Source organism: Cyprinodon variegatus, unplaced genomic scaffold (assembly GCF_000732505.1).
Source record: "Cyprinodon variegatus isolate N-32 unplaced genomic scaffold, C_variegatus-1.0 Scaffold130, whole genome shotgun sequence".
In the NCBI taxonomy this organism is placed as follows: Eukaryota; Metazoa; Chordata; class Actinopteri; order Cyprinodontiformes; family Cyprinodontidae; genus Cyprinodon; species Cyprinodon variegatus.
The window spans coordinates 1,067,251-1,087,218 of record NW_015150583.1 but is presented as its reverse complement, the minus strand read 5'-3'; the positions used below and the strand labels follow the sequence as shown (position 1 = coordinate 1,087,218).

Genomic DNA, 19,968 nt, shown 5'->3' with positions numbered 1-19,968 from the left:
ACGAGATCCGCTGGTCCCCAAACCAGACCCCCTCCGGTCCTTGGCTGCGCCTAGAAATCCTGTCCATAAAAGTTATGAACAGGACCGGTGACAGATAGGGTTATATATATATATATATATATATATATATAAAAAGCTTCCTGGGTAGGAAGCGAAACATCTTCAAACATGGAAAACAAAGACCAGTGTGTTGTTGTTTTTTTTACTTTTTTGGTTTGGCGTAAAAGCAACACAGCCCATCACCCTGTACCCTGTAACCCTTCACAACTGTCAAACAGGTTTGGACCTGTTTTTCTTAATCAGGGACAGTAAAGATAGCTAAAATGGATGGGAAGATGGATGGAGCCAAATACAGGAGAAGAAAACCTGCTAGAGTGTGCAAAAGACCTAAGACTGGAACAGACATTTATTTTCCAAGGCAATGATCCAAAACATAAAGTCAATTCAATGTATTTATATAGCACCAGTTCACAACACGTCATCTAAAAGCTTTTTATAGAGACAAATCAACCAGATCATACAGTCAAATTAACTCAAAGTTTTTTTTAGTGACAGTGGAGAGGAAAACTCCCTTTTTACAGGAAGAAACCTCCAGCAGAGGTACAAAAGTTTACTGTCGACCAGCTCCACAGGCAGCCCTGTGCAGGAAACACATAGCCAGGCAGATGAGCTCCTAGGCAGCTCCCATGTCAGAGGATGAAAGAGAACACATCCAATTTGTCACAGTCAGAGAAACAGGTCTACACTGAATGGATGGTGTCACAGCAAAACAGGAAAGGACCAGATGAAGCTACTGTGATGAGAAAGAACAGAGAGAACATAATATTATAGATTGAACTAACAAATACTGCAGAATGGGAGAATAGATAAAGAGTGAAGCAGAATGATGAAAAGGCTCTTATCATATAGGGCCTTGAAAATTATTTGTACATTTCCATTTGTTTGAAAAACCCAAACTATCCTGGCCTCCTGTAAGAATACTATTATCAGCATTACTGAATATGGATTAGCTGTAATTAGCCACAAATTATTTGTTTATTTGTCTTACCTGTAAAACTACTTAAACAGAACCCTTCTGGTCTGAAAACATGAAGCAGGATAAAAAACTTTAAAAGCAACACACCACAACCAGACCTAAAGAAATTTAAGCTTTAAGCACAAGAAAGTCTCTGACATCTATTTGTCTACAATGTGTTACATTCTCTTGGTTTACACAGTGGTACACTACAAAACAAAAGGAAGAACTACAAAATTATACTAAGAGTCAATCAACAACTAACCCATGGGGTCATAAAAAGCCCCAGAGAGATACAAACTACTGTGGACATCATTGCGGAACGAGCAGAGATGTTATTGGTTTGTTAGCAGGATCAATTGAAAACGTATGAATAGATATTTTTTTTCTTTACCAGAGGCTTACTTGGCCAAGGAACGGAAAATAACTAACTTAAACGTGGTAATAATCCAGATCATGTGTGAATTTTAGCTATATGGATGTCACTATTTGGGGCAAAATATGCTTCTTGGTGGAGGTCTGTGCTCTCCAAGTGCTGTTCTAGTTTCAACTTGTTTGCTAAAGATCTCAGATTGCCCATCATGATTAGTGGAACAGATTAATCCCCTCCTTCGCTTTCTTCTCCTTGCTCCTGCTCTGCATCCTGGGAGCAACCTTTTCAAGTTATGCCTGGAACTTGTGGAAGTTATTTCAGTATAATTTCAGCTTTTGAGATTTCTACCAGCCGTTTCCTGTAGTAAAAAAGAACATACAAACAACAAAAGAAACAAAAACAACTTGCAATGGTTATTTATCATAACAACTGTCCCAAAATGAGCTTGCAGAAAGAAGGTTCTAGGTTCAATTCCTGGCCTGCGGTCAGTCACACTGAGCAGTGGAATTCTAGAAACCAAGTCTAACTTGACCAAACCTGCTATAAATCATATTAGGCTCTTATCTGGTTACCTTTCTATTTTCTTTGCCTTTCAATGACATTGCTATCGGAGTCAACATTAAAATCTCTGCTTAGAGGAAAATCTAAATTAATTACAACTCATTAGATACAATAAATCAGATTCTACCCATTTTCCAAGCCCTCTTGTTTTTCAGTTTCAAGGAGGGTTTGAAAAGAGTCTAGACTATCACTGAATGGAAACACAAATCAAGCCCTAAAACATGAACTGAAATCTCTCATATGCAATGTTCTGTATGTCACCTTCAATAAGAACAAAGAAAGACCTCAGATTGTATCATTATATTTAATGCTTGTGTGCAAGTCTTGCTGTTTTGGTGATTCCCCCTCTCTGATGAAATCTTTATTCATCTTTGCGGCTTTTAGGCTGCATCTTCATCAGGATTAGCCAGCTGTAACATGGCAGGACAGGCTAATAGAATGCATTTTAAACTTGAGCTGTGACAATTTTATCAGTGAAATGTTTGCAAGAGTATAAAATGCAAATGTATCAAATAAATGAGAGTATAATATGTTAATTTTTGTGAAAAATTCAATCATCTCTTTTGTTTAGTTCACATTAAGTAATCTTTTCTACATTGACACAAGTTGGTCCACCAGCGTGTTTTAGTCAGCTTCTTGCTTGATCATATTTGATACAAAAACCCTGGTTTATTTATATCATAAGGTGTAATTTGTTCAGAGCTTTAGTGGAAATAAATAGGGTAGCAATGTTGATGTAGATAAGAGATCTATGGTTTTTATGCTTTTGGCAAGAAATCAACTCTCAAGATATTGACTTCATGAATTTCATTTGGGAATTCATTTAAATTGGATTAGTTTGGTTTCATTAACTAATGGGTTTTAAAGGTTATCAGAAGGACATCTCTGAGGTTTTGATAACTTCTCTTGTTTATAGATGTTGGAGATTGGCCTGTTTTTCCAGTGTAGTCCTGTTTCTCTGACTGTGACTGGCTGGATGTGCTCTCTTCATCCACTGACATGGGAGTTGGCTCTGAGCTCTTCTGCCTGGCTGTGTGTTTCCTGTACAGGGCCGCCTTTTACAGTTGCTTTTTGCATCTCTGCTTCTGTCTCCTTGAACCCCAGTCGGCCTCAGCAGATGGCCGCTCACTGAACCTGGTTCTGCTGGAGGTTTCTTCCTGTTAAAAGGTAGTTTTTCCTCTCCACTGTCATTGCAAGTATGATTAGTGTGAGGGGTTGCATTGGAGTCAATGAGTTGATGCAATCAACTGGTTTTTCTTAGATAGAAAACTTTATAGAAATAAACTGAATTGCATTGAAAATTCCCTTCTGCGGCCAAAATTTCAAACCGTGTGGATCAATCAACAGAGAGCAAAACGGACGAAGTCAATGCGATGTGAGGACCCGAGAGATTTCATCTTTTACCCTAAGAATGATCAGTTTAAAACAAAAAACAACAATATTCAATTCTCTCTTGCATCTAACTAGTAATTTCTATTAAAGAAACTTCGCTTCCCTGAGGAAAACATGCTTCTTTTCCCTGCGCGCAATCACAGCAGCTGAAGTCGGTGCGCTGTTGCGGAAGACCTCCCTGCAGTCTGCAGCATGCGCTCCTCTCCATCCTCTAGATGCACAAAGACCTTCATCAAATGCCTTTCAGCTACAGAGTCTGATAGTATGGCACCGCTGTAATGTTTTTTATTGCTTTTTTTGTTTTGTTTTTATTTTGGTTTGACGCACTGATTTAGGGAACTTAAAACGCAACAATCTCCGTTTATGTGGAAGTTTGGGAGCGTGTGTCGCTCCGGAGGAGAGGCAGCGATGGCGGTCCCCCTGAAAACAGCGCTGGCTCTGTTGGTTTCTGCCCTGGCAGGTGAGTCGTTTTCTAAAATATTGCTTTTTTTCTTTCGTTGTTTTTTTATTTTTATTTTGGATTGGCGTCTTGAACCTGCCTTTACTTGCTTCTTGTTGCACAGTATCTTGACCATATTAATTATTCCTCGTCTGTAGTAAAAGGTTATTGCATTTCCTGACCCAAAGCATGAAATATTTGTTTATTAAGTTCAGAGACTACATTTGGAACTGTATTATACATTGTATATTTTTTCTGTGCAAGTGTTTAATCAATAGTTAATTTTATCGTGTAAAAATACCATCATGCTGCATGCAGTAAGAGTAGGACATTACAGCACAGGGTTCAATTAACTTCCTTTAATCAAAGAACAGGTGGAGTGAAATATGATTGTGTGTGCATTGATTGCATACCTTTGATTTAAACCTTAATCTAAGAAGCAAAAAATTGTGTTTTATGTTTTGTAATGTGGCTGCATAGCGTGCAAAAATAAGGTAATTCAAATTAGGAAAAAATCCTATTTCTTATTTGCCCAACAGTATATACACTACTTTGACTTTCAACATAACATTTTACATACTTAATGTTACAACCACAAAATTTGGAGGGTTATTTTGATTTTTTTTTTTTTTTAGTAGAGTCCCTAATTGTAACAGGTGTACTGATGCATAAATCATGCATGGTTTAAAAAAACAAACAAAAATAAATTGGCCCTCACATCTACATAGAACCTTTTGGACCACGATTTTTAGAGCAATTTGACTGGTACAAATCACACACCTACACTGCTCATGCAAACAAGTCTTCTTACAGATTATTTTCAACTCTGTGTTTTGTTTAACCACTTTTATAAAAAAGTTGCCCTATTTCCCAACTAAGCTTTGATCTCTGGAGCTCCTATGGATTTAGCTTGGGCCTGTCATGGTTTTGGTTCTGTTTAAATTTTATCTTTGAGTTTTCATTGGTTTTATTTCCATTTATTTGTTATTCTAGTTATTTTTGATTGTATCTGAGTTCTTAGGTATTTCTTGTTTGCACTCTGTTGCCCTCTTGTGTCAGTCTCATTTTCCCTAGCTCCCTTCTAGACTCCTCTGTTCACACCTGCTCCCAATCTGCTGATTAGTCTTTGTTTCTCTCTCCCATATATGCACCTCCTGCTCAGTCACTGTTTGCTGGTTTCATTTCTTCCCCTGTTAGTTTTTTGTATTTCTTCTTCTTTTTTTTTTGCTGTTGCTTCTGTTGCCTTTTTTCTTTTTTGATAAATCTACAAGAAACCACCTTCAGCTTCAGTCTCTGCATTTGGGTCCTCTTTTCAAACCTCCATTCAGCCTGACAGGGCATGATGGAGTAAACAGTTTTCTTTTAAGGTACTCAAATCATGGAATATGTTGAACTGTCCAAATCCTCATTTAATCTTCCTTTTTTTAACAGTCTTTGTCTCATGAAACTGTTTAGTTTCTTATTTTCTGTTACAAACCTCTGAGGCCTTTATAGAAGACATGCATCTGATGTCAGTCAATTTTGTTACTCGCTACTCCTCTTTGGACAATAAAACAAAATGCACATAGAACACGACCTGAAGCTATTTATTTTATTTTTTTCTCTATATAACCTTGAAAACACAGAGACAAATGGGATCATGGATCAGGATTATGCTCAGCATATCGGTGTACCAACTGACAAGGAAAAAAGACTTTAATTTTATCGCTCCCCTAAAGCCCCAAAAGGCCAATAATATGGGTGGGTGCCATGAAGAGACGGAGCTGGCAAGCAGAGTTTGCAGCGATCACTTCTTAAGGTGCATTCAGGCCGACAGCTGTGTTCACAATAATTTCATGTATGATGCTTGAAACATGTTTTTAAAAGTTTAATTTGTAAAAACCTTAAACAAACCTTTTTGAAATGTTTTTTTTTTTTTTTTTAGATTGGCACTCCTTTTTGTGTTAGTCTGATAAAATACATTGTTTGTGGATGCAAAATTTTAAAAAGATGAAGGGATTTGATATGTTTCCAAAGTTTTAAATGTACACAGAGCATGCTACCATTCAGAAACAAACTGTCCCTACCACCTAGAGGAGTAGTTGGAGAGCAAGGGTCCGTTTCATGAAGTAGGTTTAATAAATTCAGATTCAAATCCACAACTCTAAATTGATCTAGCCAAAGTCGGGAACTCTGAGTGTTTGGTTTCACAATGGGTGCCATCAATTAGTTCAATCAATTTTAACTAGGTCCACTCAGAGTTAAGCGTGTGTGCAAAAAAGTAATGAAAAGCAATTATTGGTGGAGCACCAATTTGACAAGTCACCATGACAACAGGCAACAGGAAGTGCCTATTTCAGCCCACTGAAACTAGAGATTTTAATGCAGAAAAGGAAAATGTGTTTAAAGCACAGAGAAACAGCGCTACAGCTACAAAGGAGTGGCAAATGGCTAAGGAGAAGATTGTTGCTCCAGTTAAAGCATGTTTATATGAGGCGGGCTTTGGCAGGCTGTTTTTACATTTACTAAAAACACTTCTCTAGACTTCCAGAATGTTTATTCTAGATGTGGAGAATGTCATTTTGTTTGAAATGGTAATTTAAACAATGAAAACATGTCCAGTAAAACTAGTACAGATCATACATATCTAGTACATATCATACATATCTAGTACATATGAAAACAGCTTGCCATAGCCTGTTGTTACCGTGAAAATATTACGGGATATTTCATGAATGGTAGTAGATCAATGTATCTATTTAGTTGAAATCTTCTGGCAGCAGGTGAGGATGAAGAATAAAAACATTGTTCTAATATATAGAACCTGTGGTTCATACCATGCGTCCCTCCTTATGTTGATTCAGTCTTCTTTTACACAGTTAAGTGGCTGTTTGCAGGCAAATTGCCATTATAAGCTGCTATCAATCCCATAGAATGCCCTCAAATTGTGCCAGTAGGCTCTTTAGGTTGTTATTGACTGAATCCTAATCCTAAACCTAAAGTAATTCCTTTCCTCCCGTGGAATGAATGAATCTATTTATGTGTAATCTGAGAATAATTTCAGTAGTTCTTCATGTGCTGTAAATATAACTAAATAAAAAATAAAATGATCCATATCTCGCTGATATTAAACAAACCAAAAAAAAGGAATCTCCTGTCCTGTCACTGAGTTTTGGAATTCTCTCCCTATAAATATCTAATTTGCTGTGAAAAAGTGCTGATCATTCTTTAATAAGATCCTCATCGAAAGGACATACATCATTTGTGTGTGACCGAGTGAATGATATATATATGAAGCCTTATGCAGCAAATAAACCAGGGTTTTTGTATGGCCTAATAATTTTAAGATTTAAACAAAGCCCGTTTGATCACTGTTCCATGTACAATTTCTCTAAATAACCCATATTTTTAATTGGTATCTTAAGTCTTCTCTTTGCAGCTGACTCACTCCATTTTTTTTAAACATGTTTCAGTTTTTTAGGGAGATCAACAATTTAACTAATAATGATTTTGTGCCTAAAAAAAACTCACATTTTTATTTTTCCCACCGAATAAATATACTAATAACATCCTAACAATTCCTCCTTAAGATTTATAGTGTTTGGCTAAGCATATTGTATGTATTTAGTGTGAGTATATTATTTCGAATTTAGGTAGAACCCAAGCTGACCTTTCTTTTAAAAGTCACAATGCTGTAGCTGAGAACATATTAAATCTATTTTCAGAGCTTGATATGTCCCTTTTTAGTGTAAACAGGTATATATGTCTGGTCACTTCATTGAATGAAAACTCAGGGTAGGAACGAATCCAGTGAGATGGAGTTATTACTTTGGTTATCTTCCGCATTGTTCTAATAGGAAATATTCTCAAAAGAGGAGAGAACGAGGCAAAGGACCCAAAAGAAGTCAGATACCTCAAGATAATAATAGATAATAGATAATAAACATCTGGTAGGATCAGAACAAATGGTTGAGGATGGATGAGTGGTCTCCCAATACCTAATCTCTTCCCCCCAAATTTCATTTTGTATACCCTCTATGTATAGCAATTTCTATAGCTCCAGCAAGGAGGACATTATGCTGCATATCAATAAATTACTAAGGTATACATAATAATCTGGTAAAGTCTCATTTCTAGTACAATTTTGAGGTTTTTAAAGAGGATACTTGTGTATCTGAATAGCAAAAAATATCAATGAAAAGTCAAAAAGAGTTAAAAATATTTGTATTTACTCAATACATTGTGGTGTTTAAAATGTGACTACTGAGCTGAATCTTTCAAACGCAGAATGCCACAAAGCATAACGTGTGGACTTAAATATAAAACGTAACATTCAGGATAAAAGAAGCCTAATATTTTATTCAAATAACAAAAGAGATTGTAAAAATACACATTCAACTGCTCAAAAAGCATACCTTTTTATTTAAAGAGCTTCTGTGTTTTGGGAAGTTGTCTTCAGTGTCTGTGAGTGTGCAGCAGAACTGTTTTTATGTTCATCTCTTTAGCTGTGGGTCTACCTTTCTGTAGGAATGGTGATTATTTACAGTATTGCCCACCTTGCACAGCTCCACAGCAGTTATTTTCGCATCCAGGGGCGACGAAACTTCATGAAAAAAAAGCCCTCTTTGAAGAGTTGTGTATTAATTCTGTTTACCCGTACTCGCATGCAGTTCAGTTGCAGGTTTTCCTTGACTGCTAATGTCCACATTGCATCGGCAAAGTATGCAGAAGTCATGGAATGATTCTGGACTACATTTGGTTATGAAGTCATGCTCATTTGTCCATTCAGAGATAAATGAGGTCTTGCTTTTTTTCAATATATAACTAAGCAGCACTTTGATCTTTGTTTACTTTTTTAACCAATGACAAGCACATTTTTCGGACACGGGACCACTCTTGGCCAATCATCTGTTAGACCAGATAGTCAATGCATTTTTTTTTACATCCTATGATTGGGTATTGGGCTGCACCCCAGCAAAAATGGAAAAAAAAAATGCTCTACAAGCCTTGTGTCTCATAAAGGAGGACAAATACATGTCCGTCTGGATGCTCCGCAGTACGCTGTACAATGCAATGAAAATCCGGACTGTCCGGCCTAAAACTAGACATCCGGCCACCCCAGTTGTGGTCCTCACAAGCTTTTTTGCGTACAGTAAGGTAAGGGTTATGCCGTGAATTGAGTATAATGTAGGGTTCAGGTGAGGTATGCACCGGTAAAGGTCAGGTGTAGGGTTATTTTCAGGGTTAGGGCATAGAGAGGGTTAAAAAGGACTGAAAAACATTGTAAGTCATGGGAGTCATATGGTCCTCAATACATATAGCAAGACAAGAAGGTATATAACTGTGTGTTTGTTGGCCAACAATCCTTTGGTAACATTGATGTTAGCTACTGTTAACTAACACAATACTGTATTACCTACCTAAATACTATACTTTGAACAATACCAAATCTGATCACACATTTCACATATTTGATTCCTGATTTGATCACAAATTCTGTTAATAAAAATAAGTTATGGAGACTAATGTTAGTGGAGATAATGAAGTCGCTGTGTAAAAAATGAACTGGGTGGAGTTGGACAATATTGACGGTCAAAGTTGCTTTAAATGTGAGAAAGGAAATCTGGTGTTTAAGTGGGACAGTCAGAGAGTCTAAGAATTAAAGGTTCGTAGAAGGTTCCATAGAAACAACACTTGTGGGAGAATGGGGTAGTGATGCAAAAATTGTAATATCTTATAATTTATGAAAAAATAATGAGAAATGGATACATGGCAGAAGCTTGTTTTATGTGGAATACCTGGAATATGAATAAATTATTGCTTCTCATTCAAAAGGTTTTAATGAATTACAACACATTGGGTCATTTTTACCCCACGTGTGCATCTAAGGGTTAAAAGAACAAGGGATTAGGGCAGCGAGAGTAAATCCAAGTACAGCTGAAGCCTGAAATGTTTTGGTCCACCACAGATGGCAGTTTACTGAATTATTTACCATCCTAAAAAGAAATCCAAAGGATGCAGAAGTTTTTTTTTTCATCAATAGTCACCTGACGACAGAATCTGTCTCATTTGAACACACCAGGAAATCTATATCATAATTATCTCTTTGTCTGATGGACTTTTCTATTTTTTGTTTTGTTTTAGGAGGATGGGAAAGTGCTGAAGATTAATCTATGATTATGTTTTAGTCTCTCTGCACCACAGAAGATGGTATTTTTATTTGAGTGGCCATGAATTATTGACGTGAGGAGAGTGCATTGAGGCGGACCGAAGTGTCTTTCTCTGTGGGTGTGCATACATGTGTTATGAGATCCACTGTTAGACACAAAACTCAGTCTTAGCTTACGTCAGCCTATACATCTTATTCTCACCTTATTTGCTCTTTAGATCTATGCTGTCAGAATTAACACTTACGTCAGCTCTCAAGATCTGCACAACATCTCTCCAAGATTTCCATCCTCTCCAGCAAACACATTAAGACATTTTTCTTTCCCAGTTGATGAATATTTTGTGGTCCAGTTTATTTTTATACTGCCCCTTTTACATTTTTAAAGTAAAGCTGACATCTTAAGTTGCCTGTGGATCAGCCAAGAAGATAGCAAAAAAGAAAACCCCACTGAAGGGCCCACTTTTCAAGGTGAAAACGCTGCAATAAGAACCCTAAATTTTATTCATTCCTTTTGCTGAGATTTGCTCTTATGATTGTGCTTGTCATTAAATACACAGTGCTTGCAATAATTACCATACCCTTTAAATCTATTCAAAATTTGCCCAGAAACTTCAATATTTGCCTTTTTATTGAGATTTTCATAATAATGCAGTGTAAGGAAAACTATACAGGATTTCTAAAACATTTGACCCATTGGAAGTGTGGCAGGCATTTGATTTCAATCTTTTGACTCCATACTTTGTTTCACCAATTTTAAGGTGGGTGGGTGATCTTTCTGACTAGACTTTTAAAGAAATCAGAAAACTCTGAATAAATGAAGAGTGTCAATAAAAAGCCATTTTTAATTCTTGTTGAAAAATCTTTTCTTGGATTAAGGGCTGGGCTTTAACTAGGCCATTCTAATGTATTCTCATCTGAAACATTTTACTGCAGCACTGGTTGTTGTTTTGGGTGAATGTTCAGCTGGAAGATAAATTATTGTCTTAGTCTAAAATTTTCTGCAGTCTCCAAAAGACTTAAGCTTCATAAGAAGTAAAAAGCGGCCATTAGAATTTGAGAAAAAGTATGAATTTGGTTAATTATAGAGAATTAAATCATGTGCTTTCTTTTTTACCTTTCAGATTCAGGTGAAATGCTAACTTAATATAGCTTTATGCTTAAAACTGCTTTGGAGATCATTTATTTTAAACTCAATTACAATAGTTATTATTAATCTACATTCTTTGGGTATAATTAGTCATGTTTGAAGAAGGTTGTCCAAACATCTGGTCTGCTGACTGAGATTTTTTATCTATCTCCAAACTTGTTATCTAGTACTCTCAGAAATATTCTATCACAGATGTGTTTTTTCTCTCAAACTAATTTAAGGTGTATGTATGAAGCATGATTCTGTTGTATTTTCCTTTACTTTTTTTCTTTGCACTTTGACTTAGGCTACAAATAGCACAATAAATAATATTTGTATTTTTATTTATTATTTATTTTTTAAAACTTTTTTTGATTGGCCATCTCTATGGCTTTGAACCTCATCTTTCTTTTACACTGACTTTCATGCTGCTCATTTTAATTGGGGAAACCATCTGCACAGAAATCTTTGTAGATCCCCTGCAACATGCCCACTTAGTGCACGTAAAAAAAAAGACACATGCATTTTGACTCCTCTCATATAGAATCTTTTAAGATCATGATCTTAGTCTGCATTTTGTTAGAGGCTTGTTGGAGAGTGATCCGGAGTAAAATTGACCGTTATACCCTTGTTCTACTGGAATATTCTATGTAAAGGTTAGTTTCTCTCAGAGCATCTATTACCTCTTAAAATAAAAGATAAGATTCCTGCAAGACCTTACAGTAATGGTGGTGTTAGCATCCATAGTGAGATTCTTGTTGCACTGGTGGCTTCCACAAAATAAATGGAACAATAAAGTAAGGGAAAATACTTCCCACCCACTGAGAAAACTTTGGTTGCAAAGACATTGAAAAGATTTCCTCATTTACGTCCAAAGGACGTCTATATTTGAGTGAAAAGTGAAAAGCAAACACAGTTTTCATTGTCTTTTCAACAATCTGAAAATTACGTCTTTTCATCTTTAATAATATGTATTATTGGACTATAGTGGGAGAAAATCCGACTGACTGAACACAGCCTAATTTTTAACAACAATTTCTGGAATAAATCAAGATTATGATGAACCAACAAGATCTAGCCTAAAAACCAATGTCTTAATAATATCTGGTGTTTAAGGGGATTATTTGAGTTAAGACGTGTTGACCACTGCCTTCTGAAGCATCCCATTCTTTTGCTTGAGTTTTAGATAGCCAGCTTCAATACTTATGGTTGTCACTCCAGCAGACATGCCTAAGGTGATCCGGCATGAGTTTAAAGAGGTCAGAGAATAGTGGAGGCCATTCTATCCTCTTCACTCCTTTGTTCTGGAGTTGTGCTCTAGCCCCTTCTCCACTGAAAGCAGAGGGTTTTAAAGTGCCAGGATTTCTAATAGCTAGGTAACTGGCTAATTCATCAGCTGTCTTTCCCATGACTCACAAGGCCCCGTGACAACTTTACTACACCATCAGTATAGAAGGCGGTAATTGGAACATCAAGTGGTTCTCCCTTTACTTCCAGCTGACAAGCTGTAAGTAAATGCTAACCTTAAAATATTTATTTGAACTTTAATTCTTTTATCAACATAAATCTTGCCAGATTTGCTTTTTAATTTTATGATTCATTAAAAATAAAAACTCAAAACTAATTAAGACAGTTTTTTTTATGAGAGTGACCAGCCAAATCTTAGATATCTACATCACAAACAGGAAATGTTTTAAGTCAAAATGTTTTATGAGTCCACATCTCCACATAAGCGTATATTTATATAAAGTACAAGCTTTAGATTTGATGATGGAAAAATCCCCACAAGCCAAGAAACGGCGACCAACTTGTGATCTCTCTTGCCGTCCTGTTAGCATAGAATCGTGAAAGACTTTAAATTAAAAATTGTGTTTTTATACATGAAGAGGGTTATAGTACAGTAGTTATACATGAAAAGTCATTCTAAAGAGAACGTGTAATTCTTGTTTCTAATAAGAAAAGTAACAGAGCCCCTGTAGCTCATTACTCTGAATAGTTTTCTTTAAACTGTGGCAAAGCAATCAAATTCATACCTACATTAACCAACAGTCAAAACGTTCTTGTGAAACATTACATTTTAAATTGTGACTCTCGCAGTTTTAACACATACCTCATGAGTGGTTTATATTCTCTTTCAGTCACTGCAGACAATTACAGATATCAGGACATCATTGAGCTGCTGGCTGGGCTTTACATCTCCCTTTCAGGATTCCCACTGTTACTACCATCTGCTTAGCCTTACTGGCCTACTAGCTAGACAGGACTATTAGACTTAGACAGATTTATTTTTTCATTTTGTGTACACAAATGTAAACAAAAAGAAATTTCGTTAAGAACAGCTCTCCAGGCAATTAAATTTTTTAAAAGTGCAGCCTTAAAAAACACACAAAAAAAATACATAAAAAGAGTAATATAAACATAGGACTGTATATTTACATTTCTAACATTTCATGGTTTTTAATAATAAATATAATAAATAATAACTCTTCAAATAATAAAATATGATAAATATAATAAAATACAATAAAATAACCCATTTTACAAAACATTCAGCTAATGGCAGTGGGGAAGAAACTGTTATGGAATCTGCTGGTCCTGCATTGAATGCTGTGAAGCCTCTTCCTAGAGGGCAGCAGGGATAACAGTCCATGGTGGGGGTGTGAGGGGTCATTTATGATGTTACGGGCTCGGGACACTCAGCGTTGGGATGAAATGTCTTTAATGGAGGGAAGACATCCTGGCGCTTTAAAACCCTTCGCTTTCAGTGGAGAAGGGGCTAGAGCATAACTCACATTAGAGGTTATAATATAAGAGGTTAGAGGAACTGCCACTGTAAAAATATATTTAAAAGTACAATCATAATTTTAATCATTAAGTTTTAAATTTTGATCATTTGATGGATTAAGTTTTGTACTTTCTCGTTTAAAAACATATTTCATGAAAAAACTTTTGCATTCTTCTCTTCACTGGTTACTGCCACCACTGTTGAAACAAAGCACTGCAGCTGTACACAAACCACCCCTCAAAAATCCAAAACGTACTTGGTCTCTAGGGTGACCAGAGTCCCAGGACAGTAAAGACATGGGAATCTGAATTTACCTGGGTAAATGTGTATGGAAAGGCTTTCAAATGCTCCAGGCTTTTTAATTGCAATGGAAATGGGGCAGTCAAGCGTTAGCATCTTATTGAACAAGGTTTGGTCCATTAGAGACGAAATATGAGATTGCTACTGGTTGCAAAGTATAATCTTTATATTTTTCTGGATTAAAATTGCTTTCTGATAACAGGTGTTATTTTGTATGGAAGGAGATTCTAAACCACATCCTCATACTGCCACCAAGGGCTCTTTACCACTGATGGAGTTTGCAAAGGCTGAGCAGTAGTAATTGTGACTTTATATGCCTATAATATCTGAAGTAAAACCAAGAGCACACTTTTTAAATTTAAGAGCAGGATTTCCTTTACTTGCACTCAAAACTTGTAATGCTCCCAATCAAAACATCTGTATTCTCTCATATATATTCTCTTCTGCTTCAAATCCTTGTTTCTGCTACCAGATCTAATGCTTCTTACTAGTGTTGCGCCGATGCCATTTTTTGGCCCCGATACCGATACCCGATACCTGGCTGTGCAGTATCAGCCGATACCGATACCATAATAATGTAAAATAATTGCCATCATGGCTTTGTCAAGCTGCTGCCTACGTTTGCGAAGCAGGAAAAAATCTAATACAAAGTGAATCCAGTAGAACTTTTTATTGTCTACCAGGAGTGGGTGACAATAGTTGAATAAACTTATGGCTCTCAAAATGGTATCGGTGCCCTATTTGTTGGTACTCGCCGATACCGATACCACCATTTTAGGGCAGTATCGGGGCCCCGTCCGATACTGGTATCGGTATCGGTGCAACACTACTTCTTACACATCTATTTTCTCCTCTCCTTTACGTCCTTCTCCTCGCATGCAAACCAGTCTCGGTTTGAGTTACTGATATGCTCGGAAACCCATCGGCTGAGCTTGTGGATTTTTTTGCTCTCTCTGGAATCAAATCGTCGCCTTGCAACCATTCCAGCCAATAGAACGAAAGCTTTAGAAAGGGTGCACTTGTTTTCTTCTACTGAGTTTTCCTGTTACTCCTTACTGATAATGAAATTGCTTTGCAATATTAATTCTGATAAGATATGAAGCTGAAAACAAAAATAATTTGAAAAAAAATTAATAAAAGCCTAGAAATTTCTAAGGGGCGATTCCACAACCAACAATGAAAAGTTACCTAATTTCTGATGAAGGCAGCATTAGCACAAGCCCTGACTAACATATTATGAAAAAGGAAGCAAGTCTCAAGTAAGTAGCCTACTTTTATTGAGGCTAAAATTTTTAATTAACCCATTAATTTTTTTTTCCTATGAGTTCATGTATTTGATCTGGCATATAAGAAGAAAACATTTGAAAACGATTTTATTATTAGTACCGGTAAGCAGTAACTGCAAACTCAGTAGAAGAAAAGAACTGGACTCTTAGGTTGAGGCTGTCTTTCTATTGGCTGGACAGTTGCTAGGTGACGATCAAACTCCAGCGTGAGAGAGAGAGAGAGTGAAAAAAATCCAAAAGCAGAGCCGACGGGTTTCCGAACATATCTCTGACTGGAGAAGAGAGTGGTTTGCGCCCAAAGAGAAGGAAGTAAACAAGAGGAGGAATTATCTGTGAGAAGCATTAAATCCATGAGCAGGAACAAAGATTTGATGGAGAAGATAATGTATTTGAGAGAAAGCAGAAGTCTTGAATTTGAACATTAAAAGTTTTTTATTGCATGTAGAGGAAATCTCAAATTGAAAATGTGTGCTCTCTGTTTTTGGCAGGAAAGATCTTCCATAGAAAGGCATAAAGTATAACAGGCAAAGAAACACAAATCACAATGGGAGCTTTAGAAAACGCCTTTAGTTTATGCAAGACTGGTATGACAATGACAATGACCTCCAGTCCATAATGTATAGTTTGTTTCCAACAGTTTCTTATTTTTTGTCTGTATGTTTATCTGTTTATGTACCCAGCTGCCCTGTGTGCAGACGTAGAGGAGAGGCTGGTGAGTCAGCTGTTGTCACCGGAGCGGTATAACAAGCTGATCAGGCCAGCTGTCAACAACAGCCAGCAGGTCACAATTTACATACAGGTGTCTCTGGCCCAGCTGATCAACGTGGTAATTAAACACAGGATCCCACCACTGAAAGGACAAACTGCTATAACACCATCAGATCTTATGAATGTCTATTTTAAAGGATTCTTTTGTTTTCTTTGTCTGAATTGTGTTTCCATGTTTGCCGGTGTTTCAGAATGAGAGGGAGCAGATCATGACCACTAACTGCTGGTTAACCCAGGTTTGTTCAGTTGAACTCTACTGTTTGTCCCTTTAAAAGTGTGTGTGTGAGAATGCATCATATCTGTGGTTCATGTTAGTCGTCATATGCACATAAATGCATTGAGGTTTGTCACAGTGCAGTGGTTTGTGGAAAATTGTGCACAGACATAAAGCCGGTTCACTGGTGAGGTCAGCTCACAGCATGTTAGTCAAAAATTCTGGTGTACTATTATAAATACACCGTGACAGCTGACTCAACCAATACTTTCATGGATGAACCAGCCTTGTTTACATATGACCTCAAAATTCATTTATGTTGCTTTGTATGAATTGAATCATTTAAAAGTTCCTAGCGAAGGTAAATAATGGATATCTTTTAAACAAGCCCTTGCTTGTTTTTACATGTTATCTCATAACTTTTATCTTGCATCAGGGTTGGAACGACTACCGATTAATGTGGGATCCCAACGAGTATGAGGGAATAAAGAAAATACGACTGCCGTCACAGCACATCTGGCTTCCAGATATCGTCCTCTATAACAAGTAAGATAGCTTCATGACAGATACAGTAAATGTGTGTGGGTCTGTGACCAATGTTGCAGTAAAATCAGTGGTTTAAGAAAATTTGTTTTGTTTAGATGTTACTTTTTTCAATTTTGGCTTTCTATTTCCTGTTTTCAACGTTATTATTTCAAGTTTTCAACGTTAACAAAATCAAATCACTCAAAACCATCAAAGGATGTGATAAACTAAAGAAGCATTTAAAAAGAAAACTCCAAAATAAACAAATTTAACAAACAACAACACAAACAAACAAATAACGAGCAAGAAAACTGACTAAAAAACAGAAATCTTAACAGATCACAAATAATTACACAGAGTCACTATACCATAACAAAACATTTTGTAATGCTGGAGAGCAATGTGTGTGCTCTGAAGCCAAATCAAGGTCTAAAGTAGAGACAGGTTTTAGAAAGAGCAGCCAGATTAGATAAATTATCATCAGAGTTTAGCAAAAAGGACACAATTTTCTCTAATCTGATAAATGAAAGAGCTCACTTGAGTACACAGGAAGTGAAAAACCCTGAGGTAGAGCACCAAAGAGGGCAATGAGTGGGATGGCTGAAGCTTTGAAAGATGTGATCTAGTTCACCTTGCTGTAGCATGCAGAAAGGCTCAGAGACTGACCACATAACAGACCCATACCATATTTGGAAGAGGTTGCTTTGGACTACGGAAATAAAGGGGGAGCTATGTCCTATTCCAGCTGCTGTTTGTCACGTTTATGTTTTTTTTCAGTTAAAAAATCTTGTGACTTGTTACAGTTGTTTCATGTTTTTTTTAAAAAGATTATATGATTTAGAAGATTATATTAAATACACAACAGGTCCACATAAAATGCCAAATGTAAGATGGATAAAAAAGAAAAAGAGTGCAGTGAAAACAAGCTTTTTTTCTATAAAAATGGAAGACAGAAAAAAGTAATATTAAGATAGGATATCAGTTTTATAGATTGAGGTATGCCACAGGGTACTTTACTTGGTCCTCTTCTAATTTAAAATCTTATCAACAACCTTCTTCTTGCTTGCACTGACTGCAATATTCAACTATTTGCAGGTGATACCTTTAGTAATCGTTTCAAATCCAATATAATCTCTTCAGCAGGACTTTGACACAGCTCAGGTCTAGCTTCAAGCCTATAAATTGATTCTTAGTTCAGAAGAAAAACTTAATATCTGCCTCTGAGCCTTATTTACATGTCAGGATTCTACATCAATTGCTCCAGTTGAGTTGTTTTAATATGAAGGCCTCTGGTTGATGCTTTGGTTTCATTCACCTCTCATATACATTGTGTTACCAAGTTTCTAAAAAATAGATATCATTTGAAACTTCTTCATCAGTCAGATAGTTGTTTTACTTTCTTCTTGGGAAAAGTATTATTTCTTTCTTTAGAGTATTTTTTGGGTACTGTGATATCATTTAGTAAAATGCCACATCTACTAGTCTCCATCCACTTAATGTTGTATATAACAATTTGTATAGGTTTACTCTTCAATGCTCTTTCAGAACCCACCATGTGTTGTACCATCATCTGTTCTAGCTCAAAAATCCTTGAGAAAACAATATAATTTATTATTGATGTCAAAATATTAGTTATCCTGATTATGTAAAAAAAATACCAGATTCAGCTTAGTGTATAGTCTTGTATATTAACCTCAAATGTTTTTTGTTGTCTCCAGAAAAAAAAATATATATATTTGTATCTCTTGAATTTTTAACCTCTGTTCATTCATTTAAGAAGGCCCTTACTTATGTTTTTCACTCTGTTTTGTGTATGATAACCATTATATTGTGTTCTGAATCTTTATTTGAGAGCTTTGTGCATTTGAATTTATAGTGTGATTGTTCAATGCCTTAGCTCCCACCTTTTTATAGTTTTTGCAAAAACAAATTGCATACCCAAACTGCCATTAGCCAGTAAAATAACATAAATCCACCGGCTCGTGATGTAACTCTTTTGAAAGCTAACATCTTTTAGTTTCTGGAGATATCTGTACAAGCTCTGTAACATTTTCACAACTTGAGCTATATAACTTTAAACATGTTCAAAAAATATTTTTTTCTCCCTCGCTTTAAAAAATAATATATGTTTAATATTTTATATCTTGGGTATAATTCATAGTTGACCTCTCCAACTCACTACACTTGTTGTTTAAGTTGTGGACAACTTTGTAAAATGTCCAATCTCTAGTCATAAGCATTATAAAATGTTGACCTTTTTTTCATGCAAAAGGTCAATTAGGCACATTTGATTAAAAAAGGAACCAAAAACGCCAAACTGCATTATTTGAATCTCATCTCTAATTTAACCATAAAAATTACATTTCTATATGTAGTTTTACACAAATGTTCCTTTGAGCACTTATTTTTAGATTTCCAATTTTCAGCTTTCAGTATTATCACTTCATTTTCTGTGCTTATCCAATTATTTCTACTCTCCTCTCACTCCTTACACTGATAAATAATAAATAAATAAATCATCTTTACAGCCCACCTCAACACTTCCAGTATAGCTAGGGTGACCAAACGTCCTTATTTCCCAGGACATGTTCGTATTTCACGTCCTGTCCTGGGCGTCCCGGGGTCTTTTTAGAAAGTGAGGAAATGTCCTGATTTTTTTAATTACCTTCATTGGACCATTAAATTTACAGACGCTAGGCACTGCGCACGACGCTGCGTGTGACATCACCCCTGAGCCGCGTCAGTGCGGGCAGCGCTGTTCTTAATCAGAATATAGATAGCGTGGCTGTCAGTACGCCAACAACATGCAAAGGCACAAATGTATGTTTACCAACGATTTACAAAAGAGTTTTGTTCACAGTGTGCAAAGCAGGCACATATGTCTCGGTGTCCAATGGAGGTGCAAGGAATCTGAAAAGCAACCTGGACTCCAAAAGTAAAGATAGTCTATTGATATGTTTGTTCGTTTTTGGTACATTTTGAATAATTTTTGCTACAGAAGAGGTATTTTTTGTTAATTAGCTCATTTGTTAATTT

General features: G+C 36.2%; 1 protein-coding gene across 1 annotated transcript in view; it reads left to right on the top strand.

Moving 5' to 3' along the window:
• Positions 1–3,601: 3,601 nt before the first annotated feature.
• The window catches only part of LOC107085679 (neuronal acetylcholine receptor subunit beta-2-like), a 21,997-nt gene continuing 5,630 nt past the window's right edge, over positions 3,602–19,968 (top strand). Inside the window, exons 1-4 of the mRNA XM_015376151.1 lie at positions 3,602–3,801; positions 16,106–16,251; positions 16,385–16,429; positions 16,844–16,953. Coding sequence (XP_015231637.1) covers positions 3,705–3,801; positions 16,106–16,251; positions 16,385–16,429; positions 16,844–16,953 — 398 coding nt within the window. The 5' untranslated portion in view covers positions 3,602–3,704. The remainder of the gene's footprint in view (positions 3,802–16,105; positions 16,252–16,384; positions 16,430–16,843; positions 16,954–19,968) is intronic.